The sequence below is a fragment of the Hemibagrus wyckioides genome, linkage group LG27, assembly GCF_019097595.1.
Source record: "Hemibagrus wyckioides isolate EC202008001 linkage group LG27, SWU_Hwy_1.0, whole genome shotgun sequence".
Classification (NCBI taxonomy): Eukaryota; Metazoa; Chordata; class Actinopteri; order Siluriformes; family Bagridae; genus Hemibagrus; species Hemibagrus wyckioides.
This window is the reverse complement of record NC_080736.1, coordinates 18,730,663-18,752,633: the sequence shown is the minus strand read 5'-3', so window position 1 is coordinate 18,752,633 and position 21,971 is coordinate 18,730,663. Positions and strand designations below refer to the sequence as shown.

The 21,971-nt window shown below is 42.0% G+C and overlaps 1 protein-coding gene across 1 annotated transcript; it reads left to right on the top strand.

Moving 5' to 3' along the window:
- Positions 1-3,622: 3,622 nt before the first annotated feature.
- Positions 3,623-20,871, top strand: pdgfba (platelet-derived growth factor beta polypeptide a). Its single transcript, XM_058381577.1, has 7 exons — positions 3,623-4,236; positions 14,142-14,235; positions 15,714-15,791; positions 16,697-16,893; positions 17,184-18,048; positions 18,254-18,377; positions 19,315-20,871. Exons 1-7 carry the CDS (start codon positions 4,174-4,176, stop codon positions 19,325-19,327), a joined length of 1,434 nt encoding a protein of 477 aa, XP_058237560.1. The 5' UTR covers positions 3,623-4,173; the 3' UTR covers positions 19,328-20,871.
- Positions 20,872-21,971: the final 1,100 nt, after the last annotated feature.

Genomic DNA, 21,971 nt, shown 5'->3' with positions numbered 1-21,971 from the left:
GTGTAAATAGATGTAAATGCACTGTAAATGTAAAGTATAGTAAAAACAGTTGTAAATGTACTGTAAACATAAAGTATAATGTAAATAGTTGTAAATGTGCAGTAAATGTAAAGTATAGTGTAAATAGTTGTAAATGTACAGTAAACAAAGTATAGTGTAAATAGATGTAAATGTAAAGTATAATGTAAATGTACTGTAAACAAAGTATAGTGTGTATTGTTGTAAATGTACTGTAAACAAAGTATAGTGTGTATTGTTGTAAATGTACTGTAAACAAAATATAGTGTAAATAGTTGTAAATGTACAGTAAATGTAAAGTATAGTGTAAACAGTTGTAAATGTACTGTAAACATAAAGTATAGTGTAAATAGATGTGAATGTACAGTAAATGTAAAGTATAGTGTAAATAGTTGTTAATGTACATTAAACAAAGTATAGTGTAAACAGCTGTAAAGGTACAGTAAATGTAAAGTATAGTATAAACAGTTATAAAGGTACTGTAAATGTAAAGTATAATGTAAACAGTTGTATATTTACTGTAAATGTAAAATATAGTGTAAATAGATGTAAATGCACTTTAAATGTAAAGTATAGTAAAAACAGTTGTAAATGTACTGTAAACATAAAGTATAATGTAAATAGTTGTAAATGTGCAGTAAATGTAAAGTATAGTGTAAATAGTTGTAAATGTACAGTAAACAAAGTATAGTGTAAATAGATGTAAATGTAATGTAAATGTAAAGTATAATGTAAATGTACTGTAAACAAAGTATAGTGTGTATTGTTGTAAATGTACTGTAAACAAAATATAGTGTAAAGAGTTGTAAATGTACTGTAAATATAAAGTATAGTGTAAATTGTTGAGTAAATATTTCTGTAAATATAGTGAAGGGGCCATAAATCTATTATAAATACAGCTGAAGTTGTAAATCCATTGTAGGTATAACTGTAAATAAAATGTAAAGTATAGTTGTAAACGTAGTGTGACCGTAGCTGTAAACTTAAAGCTGTAAATATATCTGAACATGTGGTTTAAGTGTAGCTGTAAATACAGTCATGTGACATAAATATAAATACAAATACAGTCTTCAAAAATTTGTCAATTTTGTGTAGAGTCGTGATTTTCGGTTAATGATTTCCGTCCTACTTATATCTGTACTTCTATATTTTTCTATATTATAATTTATGTCTGTGTATTCTCCAGCACCAAAAAAAATTCCTTGTATGTGTGAGCATACTTGGCAATAAAGCACATTCTGATTCTGATTCTGATGATTTCACCGTTCAAAAAGTGTAGCTGAAGTGAATCGAACATTGCGCAAACATTATTCACTTTCTTCAGAAGCGTGTGTTTATGCAAGAGGACATGTTGAAATGTTGGCACGTATTTGCTTGGAGGAGTTGTTCAAAAAGAAAGTCATTCATAAATGGCACTAGACTAGCTAACGACTGAAGCCATGAGGTCAGTTTACATTGGGTAAATCGAATTTCGGCACATTAGCTAGCTAGTTACATTATATTATATTAGCAAGATTGTAAATTTCATTAGACAGTTACATTTATGTTAATATATGTCTTTAGTTAACTAGTTAACATTAACTATTAATGTTACATTAGATAGTTGAATTACAATGCTTTAGTTATTACATTAGCTAGTTTCATGTATAATGTTCTTTTAGCCAGTTAGCTGCATTACTTTCATTAGACTGTTACATTACAATGATGTTAATAACATTACATTAGCTAGTTACATTGTTAATAGGTAAATACATTACATAGTTATATTACATAGTTATATTACTTTAGCTAGATAATTAATACTAGAGTAGTTTGTTAGCTGTGTTACAGGAGCTAGTTAACTCCATTACACTCCATGAGCAAGTTACATTGAACTCCCTTACATTTGCTAGTCAGTTAGCTCACTATAACTAATTCATATTAAACTTACGCTGGACAGAATTAAACTAGCATGCACTTACAGGCACATTTGAAATGTTAGACCAGGTTTAGATGTCTATATTAGCGAACGTTATCCAGCCAACATTACACTCATGTCAGCTGTAGGACACGAAGACAGGTGATTCTGCCGTGAATCCTAATGAGCTCAGAATGGAGAGATGCTATGCCACAAAAATGGTCTAGAATATAATGAGTATTACAGCGCAAACTAACAGTCATGTAGAGGAAACACACAACAGTAACACATGGCTACACAATAACTCACAGTAACACAGTAACAGTGGCGCAGCTGCAGGTGAATTTTTTGCGATCTCTCACAACATGGTCTGTCATGTCAATCATTCATCACACGTGGATATGGAAGGTCAGTGGGTTTATAAATATACCCCTCGCGACATGCTAAACACCACTGTTAGATCCTGCTGACACGCACGCTAGGATAGAGGTTAGCAAGGGGCCATTGGGGTGTAAGGTGCATACTGCTTTGGCCTCTGACCTCCATCCACATGAATGATGATGAACTTGAACACGAGTCCAAGTCAAAGTCCAAACCTGATGCTGGAGGTCTAATGACTCCTTGTTCAAGGTTGCGACAGGAGGTCATTTCTAGCTAATTCTGCTAGCTAAAATTCACAAATATTGCTAACTACACTGTTCTAAGCTACATTGCAAATCACCATACTTGTGACTAGCATAGTGTAACGGAGGGGGGGGGGGGGTTGGGGGGGTTACAATGGCATCCATTTAACTCAGCTAGCATAATGGACTTTGTAGATAGGGTTACCTTGAACAGATGAACCTCTTCAGGAATCCAGGAAATTCTGAATTCAGAAAAAAACAGAACTGAATTTAGTTCCTAGAAACTTATTAACTCCTTCACCAGGGTCTGTGTGTTTGCTGAGGAGCAGGACAGATAGGACATGCTGATACATATAAGGGTAGAAGAACATCTCCATAACTTTGAGGTAGATGCATTAACATTATCACGCAACCGCATAACTGATTATTTTCCCTATCACATCACACCCCAAAGTGATGAAACATGCTTCCAAGGCCCAAACATCTGCCCACCCTGCACATTTGGAGCTGAAGTCATCTCAAGCAGACAGCGTTGGTGTTGTTTTTACATCATCTAGGTCTTGCGGTGTGGCTTATAGGGAAATTTCGCAAAAACAAGCGGAAATCGAGGGTTTGGGAAATTGAGAAGTGAAACTGATTTGATTTCATCACACAATAACGCCCCCCCCCACATCGTGTTGGTGTACTGCATCTCCACAAGCCTCAAGAGGAAGAAAGTGACCTTTATGGAAAGGTCTCCAGACAAGAGTGAGTTTATGGATGGCACAATGGTGTGGTTCTCTTCAGAAAATGACCAAATATTACACATTTCTGACTCCACCTTAATGAAGTTCATACAGAATTCCATAATAAACTGCCAAACTTTATTTATTAAAATTAGAGGCAAGTCAATTGCTTTAAAGTCGAGAAATCGAGACATCTCATTGTTAAAATGTGATAAACGTCTGCTTCATTCAGCAGGACGACCCGCCCACTTCTTAAGAACAGTAGTCCTTATATGAAACGCAAAGCCCCGGCCCTTTTTATTCTCGTTGAGCCAATCAGAGAGAAGAGGGAGGTTCCTTCTCTTTTGCATACAGCTCTGAGTCCCGGTGCGAGCAGAGAGCGGCTCGGTGCTCAGAGCAGAAACACCTGAGCTCCCGTTACTACCCGGAGACACGGATACATTCACAGCGTTATAGAGGTCATAAGACGCTTCATAACGGGCTGCACGAGAAAGGAAACTTCCTTTTGCTGTACTTTTATCTTTCATGAGCTGACTCTGACTTGGATACTTTTTTCTTCTTCCTGTACGGGGTTCAGCACTTGGGACTGTTGCGATGCCGTTATTAACGGAACTCTAGTCAGCCTGCGGTTGACATTTCTCGGATAGCGCGCGAGCCATTTAAGGAGCTCTGCTTTCACTTTGCGTGCAATGCCAAGCGGTCAAGATCAGACGCTCATTTGGAATTAAACAGAGCAGCAATTAGAAAACAAACAAACAAAAAAAACGTTATTTTTCTTTACGCCAACGGCGAACGAGCGTGTGCCCCGGGGCGGGGGTGGCAGCCGGTTCTTGCCTGCAGCGCGCGCGCGCTCTCCCTAAATGCTCGGCCGCTCGTGGGACTCGCAGGGCTCTCGAGGCTGGACAGAGAGATGAGCTCGTGGGTCGTGCTGCTCGTCGCGCTCGTGGCGTGTCTGCGGCTTGGCGGCGCGCAGGTAAGCCGACGTGACGTCACACCACTGCTCAAGGGCTAGAGCCTCTTCTTCTGCTCTGGGATGAATCTCAAGTGCAATTTTCCAATTTGTAGTGCTCATGTGTGTGTGTGTGTGTGTGTGTGTGTGTGTGTGTGTGTTTGTGACGTCTGTGAGAGGTTCAAACAGTACTGAAGTGTATTAGGTTTAAAGAGTGTTCTGGAGTGTGTGAGGTTTAAACAGCACCGGAGTGTCCAAGGTTTAACATTGCCAGGAGTGTGTGAGGCTTGATGGGCACTAGCCTGGAGTGTGTGATTAGATCAGAACTGCAGTGTGTGAGGTCTATACCAAAGCAGAGTGTGTGAGATTAGAACAGGAGTAGAGTGTGTGAGATTAGAACAGGAGCAGAGTGTGTGAGATTAGAACAGGAGTAGAGTGTGTGAGATTAGAACAGGAGTAGAGTGTGTGAGATTAGAACAGGAGTAGAGTGTGTGAGATTAGAACAGGAGTAGAGTGTGTGAGATTAGAACAGGAGCAGAGTGTGAGATTAGAACAGGAGTAGAGTGTGTGAGATTAGAACAGGAGTAGAGTGTGTGAGATTAGAACAGGAGCAGAGTGTGAGATTAGAACAGGAGCAGAGTGTGTGAGATTAGAACAGGAGTAGAGTGTGTGAGATTAGAACAGGAGCAGAGTGTGAGATTAGAACAGGAGTAGAGTGTGTGAGATTAGAACAGGAGCAGAGTGTATGAGATTAGAACAGGAGTAGAGTGTATGAGATTAGAACAGGAGTAGAGTGTATGAGATTAGAACAGGAGTAGAGTGTGTGAGATTAGAACAGGAGTAGAGTGTGTGAGATTAGAACAGGAGTAGAGTGTGTGAGATTAGAACAGGAGTAGAGTGTATGAGATTAGAACAGGAGCAGAGTGTGTGAGATTAGAACAGGAGTAGAGTGTGTGAGATTAGAACAGGAGCAGAGTGTGTGAGATTAGAACAGGAGTAGAGTGTGTGAGATTAGAACAGGAGTAGAGTGTATGAGATTAGAACAGGAGCAGAGTGTGTGAGATTAGAACAGGAGTAGAGTGTGTGAGATTAGAACAGGAGTAGAGTGTGTGAGATTAGAACAGGAGTAGAGTGTGTGAGATTAGAACAGGAGTAGAGTGTGTGAGATTAGAACAGGAGTAGAGTGTGTGAGATTAGAACAGGAGCAGAGTGTGTGAGATTAGAACAGAATCAGAGTGTGTGAGATTAGAACAGGAGTAGAGTGTGTGAGATTAGAACAGGAGTAGAGTGTGTGAGATTAGAACAGGAGTAGAGTGTGTGAGATTAGAACAGGAGCAGAGTGTGTGAGATTAGAACAGGAGTAGAGTGTGTGAGATTAGAACAGGAGTAGAGTGTGTGAGATTAGAACAGGAGCAGAGTGTGTGAGATTAGAACAGGAGTAGAGTGTGTGAGATTAGAACAGGAGTAGAGTGTATGAGATTAGAACAGGAGCAGAGTGTGTGAGATTAGAACAGGAGTAGAGTGTGTGAGATTAGAACAGGAGTAGAGTGTGTGAGATTAGAACAGGAGTAGAGTGTGTGAGATTAGAACAGGAGTAGAGTGTGTGAGATTAGAACAGGAGCAGAGTGTGTGAGATTAGAACAGGAGCAGAGTGTGTGAGATTAGAACAGGAGTAGAGTGTGTGAGATTAGAACAGGAGTAGAGTGTGTGAGATTAGAACAGGAGCAGAGTGTGTGAGATTAGAACAGGAGTAGAGTGTGTGAGATTAGAACAGGAGCAGAGTGTGTGAGATTAGAACAGGAGCAGAGTGTGTGAGATTAGAACAGGAGTAGAGTGTATGAGATTAGAACAGGAGTAGAGTGTGTGAGATTAGAACAGGAGTAGAGTGTGTGAGATTAGAACAGGAGCAGAGTGTATGAGATTAGAACAGGAGCAGAGTGTGTGAGATTAGAACAGGAGTAGAGTGTGTGAGATTAGAACAGGAGTAGAGTGTGTGAGATTAGAACAGGAGTAGAGTGTATGAGATTAGAACAGGAGCAGAGTGTGTGAGATTAGAACAGGAGTAGAGTGTGTGAGATTAGAACAGAATCAGAGTGTGTGAGATTAGAACAGGAGTAGAGTGTGTGAGATTAGAACAGGAGTAGAGTGTGTGAGATTAGAACAGGAGTAGAGTGTGTGAGATTAGAACAGGAGTAGAGTGTGTGAGATTAGAACAGAAGTGGAGTGTGTGAGATTAGAACAGGAGTAGAGTGTGTGAGATTAGAACAGGAGCAGAGTGTATGAGATTAGAACAGGAGCAGAGTGTGTGAGATTAGAACAGGAGTAGAGTGTGTGAGATTAGAACAGGAGCAGAGTGTGTGAGATTAGAACAGGAGTAGAGTGTGTGAGATTAGAACAGGAGTAGAGTGTGTGAGATTAGAACAGGAGTAGAGTGTATGAGATTAGAACAGGAGTAGAGTGTGTGAGATTAGAACAGAAGTGGAGTGTGTGAGATTAGAACAGGAGCAGAGTGTGTGAGATTAGAACAGGTGTAGAGTGTGTGAGATTAGAACAGGAGTAGAGTGTGTGAGATTAGAACAGGAGTAGAGTGTGTGAGATTAGAACAGGAGTAGAGTGTGTGAGATTAGAACAGGTGTAGAGTGTGAGATTAGAACAGGAGTAGAGTGTGTGAGATTAGAACAGGAGTAGAGTGTATGAGATTAGAACAGGAGCAGAGTGTGTGAGATTAGAACAGGTGTAGAGTGTATGAGATTAGAACAGGAGTAGAGTGTGTGAGATTAGAACAGGAGTAGAGTGTGTGAGATTAGAACAGGAGTAGAGTGTGTGAGATTAGAACAGGAGCAGAGTGTGTGAGATTAGAACAGGAGTAGAGTGTGTGAGATTAGAACAGGAGTAGAGTGTGTGAGATTAGAACAGGAGTAGAGTGTGTGAGATTAGAACAGGAGTAGAGTGTGTGAGATTAGAACAGAATCAGAGTGTGTGAGATTAGAACAGGAGTAGAGTGTGTGAGATTAGAACAGGAGCAGAGTGTGTGAGATTAGAACAGGAGCAGAGTGTGTGAGATTAGAAGAGGTGTAGAGTGTGTGAGATTAGAACAGGAGTAGAGTGTGTGAGATTAGAACAGGAGTAGAGTGTGTGAGATTAGAACAGGAGTAGAGTGTGTGAGATTAGAACAGGTGTAGAGTGTGAGATTAGAACAGGAGTAGAGTGTGTGAGATTAGAACAGGAGTAGAGTGTATGAGATTAGAACAGGAGCAGAGTGTGTGAGATTAGAACAGGTGTAGAGTGTGAGATTAGAACAGGAGTAGAGTGTGTGAGATTAGAACAGGAGTAGAGTGTGTGAGATTAGAACAGGAGTAGAGTGTGTGAGATTAGAACAGGAGCAGAGTGTGTGAGATTAGAACAGGAGCAGAGTGTATGAGATTAGAACAGGAGCAGAGTGTGTGAGATTAGAACAGGAGTAGAGTGTGTGAGATTAGAACAGAAGTGGAGTGTGTGAGATTAGAACAGGAGCAGAGTGTGTGAGATTAGAACAGGAGCAGAGTGTGTGAGATTAGAACAGGAGTAGAGTGTGTGAGATTAGAACAGGAGTAGAGTGTGTGAGATTAGAACAGGAGTAGAGTGTGTGAGATTAGAACAGGAGTAGAGTGTGTGAGATTAGAACAGGAGCAGAGTGTGAGATTAGAACAGGAGCAGAGTGTGTGAGATTAGAACAGGAGTAGAGTGTGTGAGATTAGAACAGGAGTAGAGTGTGTGAGATTAGAACAGGAGTAGAGTGTGTGACATTAGAACAGGAGTAGAGTGTGTGACATTAGAACAGGAGCAGAGTGTGTGAGATTAGAACAGAAGTGGAGTGTGTGAGATTAGAACAGGAGTAGAGTGTGTGAGATTAGAACAGGAGCAGAGTGTGTGAGATTAGAACAGGAGTAGAGTGTGTGAGATTAGAACAGGAGCAGAGTGTGTGAGATTAGAACAGAAGTGGAGTGTGTGAGATTAGAACAGGAGTAGAGTGTGTGAGATTAGAACAGGAGCAGAGTGTGTGAGATTAGAACAGGAGCAGAGTGTGTGAGATTAGAACAGGAGTAGAGTGTGTGAGATTAGAACAGGAGCAGAGTGTGAGATTAGAACAGGAGTAGAGTGTGTGAGATTAGAACAGGAGTAGAGTGTGTGAGATTAGAACAGGAGTAGAGTGTGTGAGATTAGAACAGGAGTAGAGTGTGTGAGATTAGAACAGGAGTAGAGTGTGTGAGATTAGAACAGGAGCAGAGTGTGTGAGATTAGAACAGGAGTAGAGTGTGTGAGATTAGAACAGGAGCAGAGTGTGTGAGATTAGAACAGGAGCAGAGTGTGTGAGATTAGAACAGGAGCAGAGTGTGTGAGATTAGAACAGGAGTAGAGTGTGTGAGATTAGAACAGGAGCAGAGTGTGTGAGATTAGAACAGGAGTAGAGTGTGTGAGATTAGAACAGGAGCAGAGTGTGTGAGATTAGAACAGAATCAGAGTGTGTGAGATTAGAACAGGAGTAGAGTGTGTGAGATTAGAACAGGAGTAGAGTGTGTGAGATTAGAACAGGAGCAGAGTGTGTGAGATTAGAACAGGAGCAGAGTGTGTGAGATTAGAACAGGAGTAGAGTGTGTGAGATTAGAACAGGAGTAGAGTGTGTGAGATTAGAACAGGAGCAGAGTGTGTGAGATTAGAACAGGAGCAGAGTGTGTGAGATTAGAACAGGAGTAGAGTGTGTGAGATTAGAACAGGAGCAGAGTGTGTGAGATTAGAACAGGAGTAGAGTGTGTGAGATTAGAACAGGAGCAGAGTGTGTGAGATTAGAACAGAATCAGAGTGTGTGAGATTAGAACAGGAGTAGAGTGTGTGAGATTAGAACAGGAGTAGAGTGTGTGAGATTAGAACAGGAGCAGAGTGTGTGAGATTAGAACAGAATCAGAGTGTGTGAGATTAGAACAGGAGTAGAGTGTGTGAGATTAGAACAGGAGTAGAGTGTGTGAGATTAGAACAGGAGCAGAGTGTGTGAGATTAGAACAGGAGTAGAGTGTGTGAGATTAGAACAGGAGTAGAGTGTGTGAGATTAGAACAGGAGTAGAGTGTGTGAGATTAGAACAGGAGCAGAGTGTGTGAGATTAGAACAGGAGCAGAGTGTGTGAGATTAGAACAGGAGTAGAGTGTGTGAGATTAGAACAGGAGCAGAGTGTGTGAGATTAGAACAGGAGTAGAGTGTGTGAGATTAGAACAGGAGCAGAGTGTGTGAGATTAGAACAGGAGTAGAGTGTGTGAGATTAGAACAGGAGTAGAGTGTGTGAGATTAGAACAGGAGTAGAGTGTGTGAGATTAGAACAGGAGTAGAGTGTGTGAGATTAGAACAGGAGCAGAGTGTGTGAGATTAGAACAGGAGTAGAGTGTGTGAGATTAGAACAGGAGCAGAGTGTGTGAGATTAGAACAGGAGTAGAGTGTGTGAGATTAGAACAGGAGTAGAGTGTGTGAGATTAGAACAGGAGTAGAGTGTGTGAGATTAGAACAGGAGCAGAGTGTGTGAGATTAGAACAGGAGTAGAGTGTGTGAGATTAGAACAGGAGTAGAGTGTGTGAGATTAGAACAGGAGCAGAGTGTGTGAGATTAGAACAGGAGTAGAGTGTGTGAGATTAGAACAGGAGTAGAGTGTGTGAGATTAGAACAGGTGTAGAGTGTGTGAGATTAGAACAGGAGCAGAGTGTGTGAGATTAGAACAGGAGCAGAGTGTGTGAGATTAGAACAGGAGTAGAGTGTGTGAGATTAGAACAGGAGTAGAGTGTGTGAGATTAGAACAGGAGTAGAGTGTGTGAGATTAGAACAGGAGTAGAGTGTGTGAGATTAGAACAGGAGCAGAGTGTGTGAGATTAGAACAGGAGTAGAGTGTGTGAGATTAGAACAGGAGCAGAGTGTGTGAGATTAGAACAGGAGTAGAGTGTGTGAGATTAGAACAGGAGTAGAGTGTGTGAGATTAGAACAGGAGTAGAGTGTGTGAGATTAGAACAGGAGCAGAGTGTGTGAGATTAGAACAGGAGTAGAGTGTGTGAGATTAGAACAGGAGTAGAGTGTGTGAGATTAGAACAGGAGCAGAGTGTGTGAGATTAGAACAGGAGTAGAGTGTGTGAGATTAGAACAGGAGTAGAGTGTGTGAGATTAGAACAGGTGTAGAGTGTGTGAGATTAGAACAGGAGCAGAGTGTGTGAGATTAGAACAGGAGCAGAGTGTGTGAGATTAGAACAGGAGTAGAGTGTGTGAGATTAGAACAGGAGTAGAGTGTGTGAGATTAGAACAGGAGTAGAGTGTGTGAGATTAGAACAGGAGTAGAGTGTGTGAGATTAGAACAGGAGCAGAGTGTGTGAGATTAGAACAGGAGTAGAGTGTGTGAGATTAGAACAGGAGTAGAGTGTGCGCATCATATTAGGTCCTGATTGTGAGAGATTTGAACCCGTGTGTAAGACCACAGCAAGTCTATAGTTTGTGTGTAACTAGAGCAGGTTGTGTGTGTGTGTGAGAGATTTAAACAGGGCACAAGCCCTGGCACACAAGTGTGTGTGAGAAAGAGAGAGAGAGAGAGAGAGAGAGAGAGAGACAGCCAAAGAGAGAGAGAGAGACAGACAGACAGACAGAGAGAGAAAGAGAGAGTGTGTGTGTTTGTGTGTGAGAGAGAGAGTATGTGTGTGTGTGTGTGTGTGTGTGAGAGAGAGAGATAGGGAGACAGAGTCAGAGTGTGAGAGAAAGGAAAGAGAGTGTGAGTGTGTGTGTGAGTGAGTGTGTGTCTGAGATCAGAGCAGGTTGTGAGTGTGTGTAACTGGAGTAAGTTCTGAGTGTAAATCAGACAGGACAGGAGAGAGTGAGAGTGCGTGAGGGCGGGATCAGGTAGAAGTGAGACACGTCCTACACCACACACATATCATTCCCTATACAGGCAACATAAACACCATCACAGAGCCAGAGCTGTGGTCATGCCTCAATCCACACACCCTAGTCTCACTGAAGTCACCCCGCTGCTTCATGGGTAATTGGTGCCTTACCTGGGTTACCTGGACAACACATATTGTGGTGCATTCTGGGATTTTGGAAATGCTCTAGACACTCGGTGCTCCGCTGCCTGTGAAATGGCTCACTTCCAAAATCATGCACTATATAGTGATTACAGGGTCAGTGCTGGATTATTGTTGAGAACAGATGTGGTGTTTTTATGACAGGTGCTGTAATTAAGCACACACATACACACACACACACACACACACACACACTCGGCTCAGAAGTAAATCCCTCATTTATGGCTTGCTTTAATCTCACTGCCTCGTCTTCATCATTACGTCACCCCCAGAAGTGATAACATGGCCACAGGGTTTTCATCTCTACCATCAGATTTAAAGCCTAAAAGGTCACCTAAGGGTCAGTGGATTCCGGGTAAAGCTGAACGGTGGAAGCAGGAGCTTGCGCTGCTGTGTGTTATATAAGCGACAGAACAGCTCGTCTGTGGGATTTGAAGCATGTGGACGGTAGCGGTGATGCTCGGTCATATAACAGGTTTCGGACTTCGTTCTTTTTTTCTCGGAAACGTGACGCGCGTGTTGCGGGTGTTCGCTCGGGAATTAAGCGAAAGTTTAAACACGTACAAAACGCAGCGTTTGAAGTGTATTAATGTCGATGTTGATGTAGAAACACTTCCTTGTAAAGGTAACAGTCTGCATCAGACACTGAATGGAAAATATAACCACTTTTATACCAGAATTCTACAGTCTTCATTTTCAGGGTCTCGGAATTTTGAAGCCTGACCTTAACAAGGAATTATTTCAGATTATTTCACTCATATGCCTGTTAAACATGGGTTTCCTGCACTGACACTGGAGACTCCTTTCATAAACTTAAAACGTCTCCATATGGAAAACGTCCTGCTGTGTGACCTGACCTAGGTGTGGTGGTAGCTTAAGTGGTTAAGGCTCTGGGTTGTTGACTGGAAGATCAGGGTTCAAGCCCCAGTACTGCCAAGCTCCCACTGTTGGGCCCTTGAGCAAGGCCCCCAACCCACCCTTCTCCAGGGGCACTGTATCAAGGCTGACCATGCACTCTGACCACAACCCCAAAGGATGGGATATGTGAAGAGAGAATATGTGAAGAGAGAATTTCACTGTGCAGTAATGTATCTTATAAGAAAGAGTGTGTTTATATAAAGCTACAGATGGGTCGCTGTCTGTTGTGGGGAAAAAAACATCACTGTCTAGCCAATCAGAACGGAGAATTTGACAGCACTTGAATACGAAACATATTAGCAAAGGGCTTTTCTTGTATTCTATATGTACTTGCGCGATCGCTGGCTTACTACATTTTTTTCCCCAATACGGATTCCCAGCCCTTCTTTTCATCGCTCTCCTCTTTCATCGACCTATCCATCATCTCCAGACCTATTTGTGTGACGTGAGGAATCTATGCAGGCTATATGTGTACGTCTGAACCACCTGCCAAGATCAGCATACAGGATTGCTTTATGTCTGGACTCAGCGTTCTGGCGCATTGCCACGTGGTTCGGCAGTGTGTGTGTGTGTGTGTGTGTGTGTATGCAGTGATTCGGGTCTGTAATTATAGCCCGTTCCCCTCACCTCTTCTGTACAGCGGACTATTAGCATTCCTGCAGCTCCGGTATCCTACGATTCAGCTGGACGCTGCGGCTGTTCTGATGGGTCCTCACTTCTACTGTCAGGACTCTAGAGATGGAACTGTGTGACACACTGATTTATTGTGTGTGTGTGTGTGTGTTGGTTAATGGGTACAGAGCTTTCAATGGAACATCTATCACCAGCTGAACATTATTAGACTCACACACACACACTTTTCATAAGGTTCAAAACCAAACGATGATGAAACGTTCCCCAGACTAGCAGTAAATCCAGAATTTCACTTTTTCAAACGTTGTTATTGTATTGTTAGACGTTGCCATGGAAACACGACTTGTGAAATCGAGCATCTTTTGCTCGACACTTTGTGTTTTCGTGTAATGTGGTGAAATCAAATGTGTTTGTTTACTGGACCATGTGCATCGTTTGTGATTTGTTCGAATCATCTGTTATATAAATGTGAGGTCCTCGGTTTGAGCTTTCTGTGGGTTTGGAGGTGGTTTTTTTGGGTCCTCTGGTTTGCTTCCACTTCCTTAAAACATGCTGGTAGAATGGAGTGACTGTGCTAAAAATGTGTGTGTGTGTGTTTTGCCCTCAGTGTTTATTTAACATTTATGGAAGGAGTCTCCAGTCTCAGTTCAATGGTTTTGGTGGTTGTTTAGTTATTTTGTGTTATCAGTTTAAAATTGTTGGCAAGTTGCTGTGAAACAAAATGCAGCAGTATGTCACAACTGAATTATTTACATCTATAAATATTAGTGGACTTTAATGATCAGCTTTGTTATGTGTGTGTGTGTGTGTGTGCAAGTGAAAAGCCATATGTGAGCTTTTTTTAATTATGTTCTTCAAAATGTGTCTCCTTGTCGTTTATTTCAAGTCCTGTAACTCATAATCAAGTGTGTGTGTGTGTGTGTGTGTGTGTGTGCTCATCCACTGTGGTCATCATCATGTGATGTGCGCACTGTATTAGAGCAAAAATACAGCAAGCAGCGTAGCAACTGCCCAAATAAGCTACACACACACACACACACACTATGAAAATAGAGCATCCATTTAAGATACTTAGAATTTACACAAGTGTGATCTTCTATTCTTCTATAAAAACACACACACACACACACACAGAGTCAGTGATGGAAGCATGCAGGTGTTACAGGTGTGTGTGGGTGTGTGCATACAAAGTCTCTTTGAAACATTTACCTTTATTGATCTCTCTCTCTCTCTCTCTCTCTCTCTCTCTCTGTGTCTCTCTGTCTCTGTCTCTGTCTCTGTCTCTCTCTCTCCAGGACCCTGTCCCTGTGTCTCTGGTGAATTTAGTGATGAACTCTCCCATCTCATCCATGAAGGACTTACAGGAGCTGCTGGACGTTCACTCCGTAGGTAAAGCGGACACACACACACACACACACACCACACTCAGTACTTTATATTTAAATAGGCAAATACATACAAATTATTTTTAAAATATGCATGCTTAAAATAAACTTCATTAATTTTACAGATTTTTATACTTTATGATAAAGTTTGTGTGTGTGTGTGCGCGAGTGTGTGTGTGAGCGAGAGAGAGTGTAAAAAAGCTGAGGACAGGGACAATGGCAATGACCTTGAGCCCACTGCAGACTTTTTGTTTAACACACACACACACACACACACATACTCATAAGGGCAGACCATTGTTCACCATACACCGGACTCTTCTCTTCTGTACCAGAATAATTGCTGTAGCCATGGGAGGCTCTCTCTCTCTCTCTCTCTCTCTCTCTCTCTTACATACACACACACACACACACAGAGTTCAGGCTCTAGCCAGCTGCGAGACACATGTTAGTGCAGCAAACACACACACCCTTAACACGCACTCCTGCACTCCTACACACACACACTCGGGTGACTCGAACTGAGAGCGAGGTCTAGACTGATCTCAAATACATAGATCATCTAACACACACACACACACACAGACAGATTGTGTTATTACTTTTGTTCATATTGATGTCTAGCTGGAGACCAGGCTGCTCTCAGGGAATAAAGAGCAGCGATTGTACAAACAACATTTCCTTTGTGCGACAACGAACAATGCGACTAAAAAAAAGAAAGTTAGCAGCGTCACTATTAAAGCCTGATGTCACTGAACCGCACACACACACACCATCACACTGCCACAGCAAATTCAGCTCTGTGTTTCATGGTCAGTAAGCAGCACGTCCACTGCACTAGTGGACACTGTGAAAAGGTTGTGTGTTCATCAAACGCAATCTGCAAATGTTTCAGAAGTCAAAGCTACAAAACACAGATGTTGAAGTATAACGGAAAATATTTCTGTGAACAAACCTTCCAATTAAAACCTTATTATGATTCATGGACAGACAGACAGACAGACAGACAGACAGATAGACAGACAGACAGACAGACAGACAGACAGATAGATAGATAGATAGATAGATAAATAGATAGATAGATAGATAGATAGATAGATAGATAGATAGCGTGTTATTAAATTACGCACAAGCTAGCATTTCTAAAGTTTCTTAAAGGAAAGTACAAGCTAAACGACATTCACTTCAGCAAGAAGAACCCAAACATAATAATAACAACAATCTTAAACTCAGTAAAAACCTATTCTGTTTACGTCCTTAACATCACCTTTGAGAACTGTACATCAAACTGCATCCCGCCCATTTCCTGACCAATCAGAAAAGACCTGTACACATGTGAACAATGTGATGCACCTGCACATCGTAGCATTGAGCAGCGGCGTGGGAACGCTAATACCACACACTGCTCCTTTGATCACATTGTTGCTAATAATAATACTAACAACTGCTATGAAATATTAACAGCCTGTTGCTTCTTTCCAGAATCAGAAGAAGAAGAAGAGGAAGAGGAGGACGAGGATCATTCGAACATAACACATAAACGCCTTCCCAGAAGTCTCGGTGAGAGCCGCTCCCAGCTTCCCTTCCTCTCTTTGTCTTCCTCCATCGCTCTGTCCCTCTTTTGTCCTCTTTCCAGAATATTCCGCTCCACAATGGCTTTTAGGTACTTTTTGTTTGTATGTGTGAGTCTGAGTGTGTGTGTGTGTGTGTCTGTGTGAGAGAACTTTGAGAATTTGTTTCTTGTTGGCTGTCTGCATGTCTCCGAGTCTAGTCTAGCCGCTTGTCCTTAGGATACCTTCTCAACACACCCACACATACACACACACACAGCGCCAATGTTGAGTGTCCTCTTCACATCCTCCTCACACACACTCTTGAGTGTACACACACTCTGACAGAGCTGAGGGTGTAAGTTATGGTTTGTGTGTGTAGTGCAGTTGTTAGTCTACTGACACGCAGAGAATACACAGCAGGACAGTGTGTGCGTTTGTGTGTGTGTGTGTGTGTGTGTCCTTGGGTCAACAAAAACAGTAATTGACTTGGCTCATAATGAGTCATTTTTTGCCCATGATCTAGCGCTTAGCATGAAATACAGGTTATAAACACCTACTGCTATTAGCTAGCTACCAAAACTAATACCACTGCACTTCTCGAGTCTTAGCTAGCTAACTAGTTATGGTAGGGAACGATTGTTAATGTAGCTAAAGTAGCTAAACACATTTACTTAAATTTGTATTCTTTTTTAGATAAATTCACTAGCAAGCAAGCTAATCTGAGGTAAAATGACTGAAATGTGGAATGGAATGTAAACCGTTAGCACTTATTAGTAAGGATTAGCGAGGGCGGTGTGTGTCTATGAACCATTTTTACCTCAGGATGTAACTTCAGTGATTTTCAGGTATCAAGGAATCTAACGTGACTGTTATGTTGTCTAGTTGAGGTTAAAGTGTGTGTGTGTTTCTCAGGCGATGTGCAGATGGCTCAGCCGGCTGTGTGTAAGGTGCGTACTGAGGTGATGGAGGTGACGCGCTCCATGTTGGACCGAAGCAATGCTAACTTCCTGCTCTGGCCTCTATGCGTGGAGGTGCAGCGCTGCTCGGGCTGCTGTAACACACGGACGTTACAGTGTGTGCCTGTTACCACAAAGACACGACATCTACAGGTACACACACACACTACCCACCACTGTCTCACTTCCTGTTCCATCTACACACATCCTGTTCCACAGTAGCAGACAAACACACTTTTCTTTCTCCGTGTTACGGCATCACTCTGAAGATGTTTGTGACTAACATCCAGACAACATTTTGGTAGCTAGTTCGTTATCTTGCTAGTGTTCAAGCTATCTAACAGACTTATAGTAGATCAAAATCACATAGAAAAGCTAGAAAGCTAAGCTAGCTCAACACTATCCCTGTTGTAATGCTAGTTTGTTTTCCTCTTGTCTTCCAGATGACGAAGATCCAGTTTGTCGATGGACGACCCATCTACAACAAGGTCATATTACCTGTGGAGGACCATCTCAGCTGTAGCTGTAGGCAACACTCTGTCAGTCATACCGCTTTGCCCAGGACCATGACGTCCCCACCTCCTCCTCCCCCCAGACTTGTCACCAAACCCCCGGCCTCCAGGAGCCAATCGAAAGAGGAGTTGCATCGCCACGATGACCTAAAACACAACCAGAGGTTCCAGCTCGAGGATCAAGAGACTCAGTGGCAGTCGAAATACACGCTGTCACACACACAGAGAATGCCTGTACACACCCAGGCACACACACTCGCACACTCTCGGCCAGTCCAACACAGCTCGGAGGACGCTGCGACGAGGCACGCGAGCTTTGGCGCAACACGTATGCTGAGCGACACGATGCAACATCTCACACCAGGGAAGGTTCAGGAACACCACACACTCCCTGGCAGCGGCGACGATAACATCAAATCCACGACGAGCGGAGAACACCCAGAGCGACACCGACATCACCACAACACAGCCACAAAACAACACGAGTCGAGCCAATCGCACGCCACCGAGCAGCAACAGAGCCAGCCGGACGTCACGCTGCACCACAGCGGCCAACTGGAAGCCCCCGTCGTCAGCTTCAGCCACGTTGAAGTCATTGGTCAGTCGAGCGGTCAACGTGAGCTGTTCAACCAATCGCCGACACCCAGTCTGCACCAATCAGAAGCGAAGGATCAGCGGCAAGGCCAATCAGAGACAGACAAGCTACCAGAGTCGGGGCAGGGAAAGACAGAGCATCACCATCATCATCATCACCACCATCATCAGCATCCAACACAAGCTGCCACACAAAGAGCAGGTGTGTGTGTCATACAGGGTGTGTCTCAAACACACACACTCACACACAGCCTGTCCTTATTGTATTATAATTAGCATTGCATCTGTGTCCTGTTTTCCAACGTCAATAGTGACATTTATTAACAGGTCAAGAACTTTGAGATGATTGCTTTCCACAAGCGTTTAACACGATTTCCTCTCTCTCTGCATTTCTCATTACTCCACAGTGACAAACGCTCCTGCTGGCACGCCTCCTGCGCCTCACACACCCCCTCTGGCCGTCCCTCAGCGGAAACGAAGGAGAAAGCAAAAGAGGAGAATGAGCAAGTCCGCCATGAGGGCCATGATCATGTAAGAAAGAGGGAAAGTTACGGAAATAAGAGAGGGTCTGTGATAAAGCATGATGGCACTTGAACAGATTAGGTGTTATCCTATTCGCTAGCAACAATGCTCTTAAAAATATTGTCGAGTTAAACTATAATATGAAAATTCATGAATATGAAGCTAGTCGTTCAGCTTACATGAGCACTGATGTTAACTAACATTTGTTAAGAGGAAATGAAATCAGCTCAGACGTCCTGTTAAGGTAGCTCATGTTAGCTAATTCACAGTTATTAGCAGTGTGTATTCTGAACATTTATTATTATGACTTAAACCTGTCAAGTTAGTTTAGGAGGATTGCGAGTGTTAGCAATGAATATTCTAAATATTTATAATTATGATTTACAGCACAATAAAAGCATACGCAGTAATACGTAAGTAAAAACAACCCTCAGTAGAAAGCAGATGGCTATTTGGGTTTAAAAATGGCAATAATAATAAATCTAGCTCTTGCATAAGCAAAGCCACGAGAACAGAGAAGAGTAGAGTAGAAGAGAAGATGCTCATGTACTAGCTAGCTAGGTTGCCTCAGAACATTACAGCTAGCTAGCTAACTTTTTTAGTGGAACCACTGTATGACTGTGATTCTTTTTTCTTCTTCACTAAAACCAGAGAGTATTTGGCAGGGAATCATTTCTTTGTATTTTACCTTGTTTCAATGATTTTGATTCATAGTGTGGCAATTAGGACACAGAGACGGTGGTTTGAGGACAGGAATATGTTTGTGGTGCAGTTCATATCATCTTGTTTAATTGCTTTAGAACTGATGGATAGGTCTTGGTTCTGGACTCAGACATACAGAGCCTAATGTCTTCAGTGGTTAATCTGTTCAGCAAGAAATTCAATTTCCTTCTATTAAAATCGAGTTAGATGTATAATCTAGATTCTGATTTCCTTCCTCCTTTAGGGTCATGTCCTAAACCAACCGGCACTTTGCCATCACGGACCAGAAGAAACCCAGAGAGACGCCGGACGCCGCACGCTGACACTGGAAATATCGCTCACAATAACTGGAAACGGCTTTGATCTCCGAACCATAAACTCAGAACGACTGCATTTCCCAGCAGCCAGCACGGCCGAGAAGCGCAGGCGCTCAGCACTATGGGATATCCTTAAGTGTTCATTGCACATGACCGAGACACTGCTGACAGGGCCTGCCAAATAATAAGACTGCATGGAAACCAACGCAGAGAGAGTTTGCCAAATAACGAGATTGCATCAAATACAAAACAGACGGCTTGCCAAATGATGAGACCGCATCTCAAACTACGAGGAGTCAGCCTGCCAATAAATGACACTGCATCTCAAACTATAAGAAGTCAGCCTGCCAAATGATGAGACTGCATCTAATACATAAGCACACAACCTGCCAGATAATGACACTGTGTGGAAATCGATGCAGGGACGATTTGCCAAATAATGAGATTGCATCTAATACAATGAGACACCACCTGCCAAAAAATGAGACAGCAGCTCCACCTATGAGGGGTCGGCTTGCCGAAAAATGAGACTGCACTAAAAATTCATTGCAGACACAACCTGCCAAATAATGAGATTATGCCTGAAAGAGTGTAACACAGGCTGCCAAATAGTGAGATGTAATTGTAAGATAAATACTTAATGACAGATACTTACAGATAATGACCCACACTTGCAAAATAGTGAGCAATAGTGACTAACGGTGTGTCATGTCATGTCTGTCAATTCACTTTGTGGAAAAAAGGGAAGAAAAAAAAGTCCAGTGTGGACTATAATCTGCCAACACAAACCCGGTTACGCTGGACTGCAACGGAGCAGATAAAATCTAACATCTGTGGCTAATCGAGATAACCGGATGCTACTGAATGGACACGAGGACTTGGAGTGTTAATTATTACACAAATTAATTTAAAACCTAACGCCAACCTCACATTCGTCACAAACTGCTTGCTTGTAGAGTTTTCTTGTGTCGAATAGCGTCGACATGCGTGATTGGACGTTTTTAACTGAGATGTCGCACACTGGAATTCTCAAGAATCAAAGTGGGAAAAAAACATGCTTAGCTGTACTATTAGCAACCCTGCTAATGCCAGTCATAGCACAACTGGAATATACTGCATGTTTTAGCTTGAGCGCATTAGCCAAAACAAGAGATAACCCAAATGTAATGATCATCCACCTCTAAGGGGGTTGATATAAAGGATATCGGGAAAAAAAAACTGTGCTTAGTCACGCTAAAACTACTGATGCTACTGATGCTAGCAGGAACTTGTGTATTAAAACTACTGTTTGCTAAAGTAATGCATAAGGCTATACTGTAAATGTTAATTTTTATTTTTCTGCTGTTATTTTTTTTTCTTAACTTATTTATGAAAATGGTAGATGTCTCCATCTGCTTCTGAGCGTAATGAAATGTTATTAAATGATAATTATTGTAATAATGTAATAATGCTATTTTAATATAAATATAAATATGTGAGAATCACCTTGGGCTTCTGTACGATCTGTTTTCTGAGGAAGTGCGTTACATCGCGCTGCGTCTTCCTTACGCTTCCGCGAGAAACTCTTGTGTAAACAGTTGAGGTTTATAGAAGAGGAAACCAATTAGCCAAAACAGGATGCGGGTCAACGCATTCGACTTTCATCTCAAACTGTGTGGGTTTGGGTTCATGTCCTTGTAGGGACTCTCTCTCTCTCTCTCTCTGTGTGTTTGTTTACCTACATTGACAATAATAACAATTATTGATTTATAGCTTATCCTCATGGTCATGTAAAGAACAGTGCGGTTGCTTGAAGGAGGGTAAATTATCTCAACCTGGCAACCGGAACCACCAAAAACAGATGAGAGAAGTGACTAGGTCAGCAGTCAGTAACGTCGAGGCTGTAAGTGGTTAATAGAATGGATGGATTGTGTACATTGAGGAAATTAGCACAACTCTCATCAATAAAAAAGGAAAAGAATTGGACCTTTAGCTGTGTTAGTGTATCATCGCTATTTTTCCACATAGTCAATTAAAAAAAAAATTAACTTTAAGTAAATAAGTCAACGAATGTGTGTATAAATGAATAGAGTCACCCTAATAATAATACTAAAAAAAATCAAAATTTAAGACGTAATATGTTTTTTGTCAGTTTTCCATTAAACATGGCCAACATTGGCCGACTTTTAGAACACCAATTTTTATTTATTTATTTATTATTTTTGACTGACATTGTAAACGATCCACCACATTTATGTATCAGAAAGAATTTCAAACACAACTTTAATAACCTTTAAAAGACGCAATGCTCTTGCTCCAAGAAGTTGATTGCGAAAGAGTTGAAATTTTTGCTTCCGTCTAAAGCGCTAAAGCACGTCAAAAATGTGGACATGTAAAACAGCCAGTTGTGTTCAGCTGAGTGTGCAAAAAAATATCAAACGGTCTATCCCAAGAAACGTGAGACGAGTGACTGTAATTTTGTGCATGTGGGGACTGAGGTCCCCATAAATAAATTGAAAAAGTGCATTAGGGGGACTGTAATGAGGAGTTCTGTGTGTGTGTGTGTGTGTGTGTGTGTGTGTGTGTTTGTGTGTGTGCACGCACT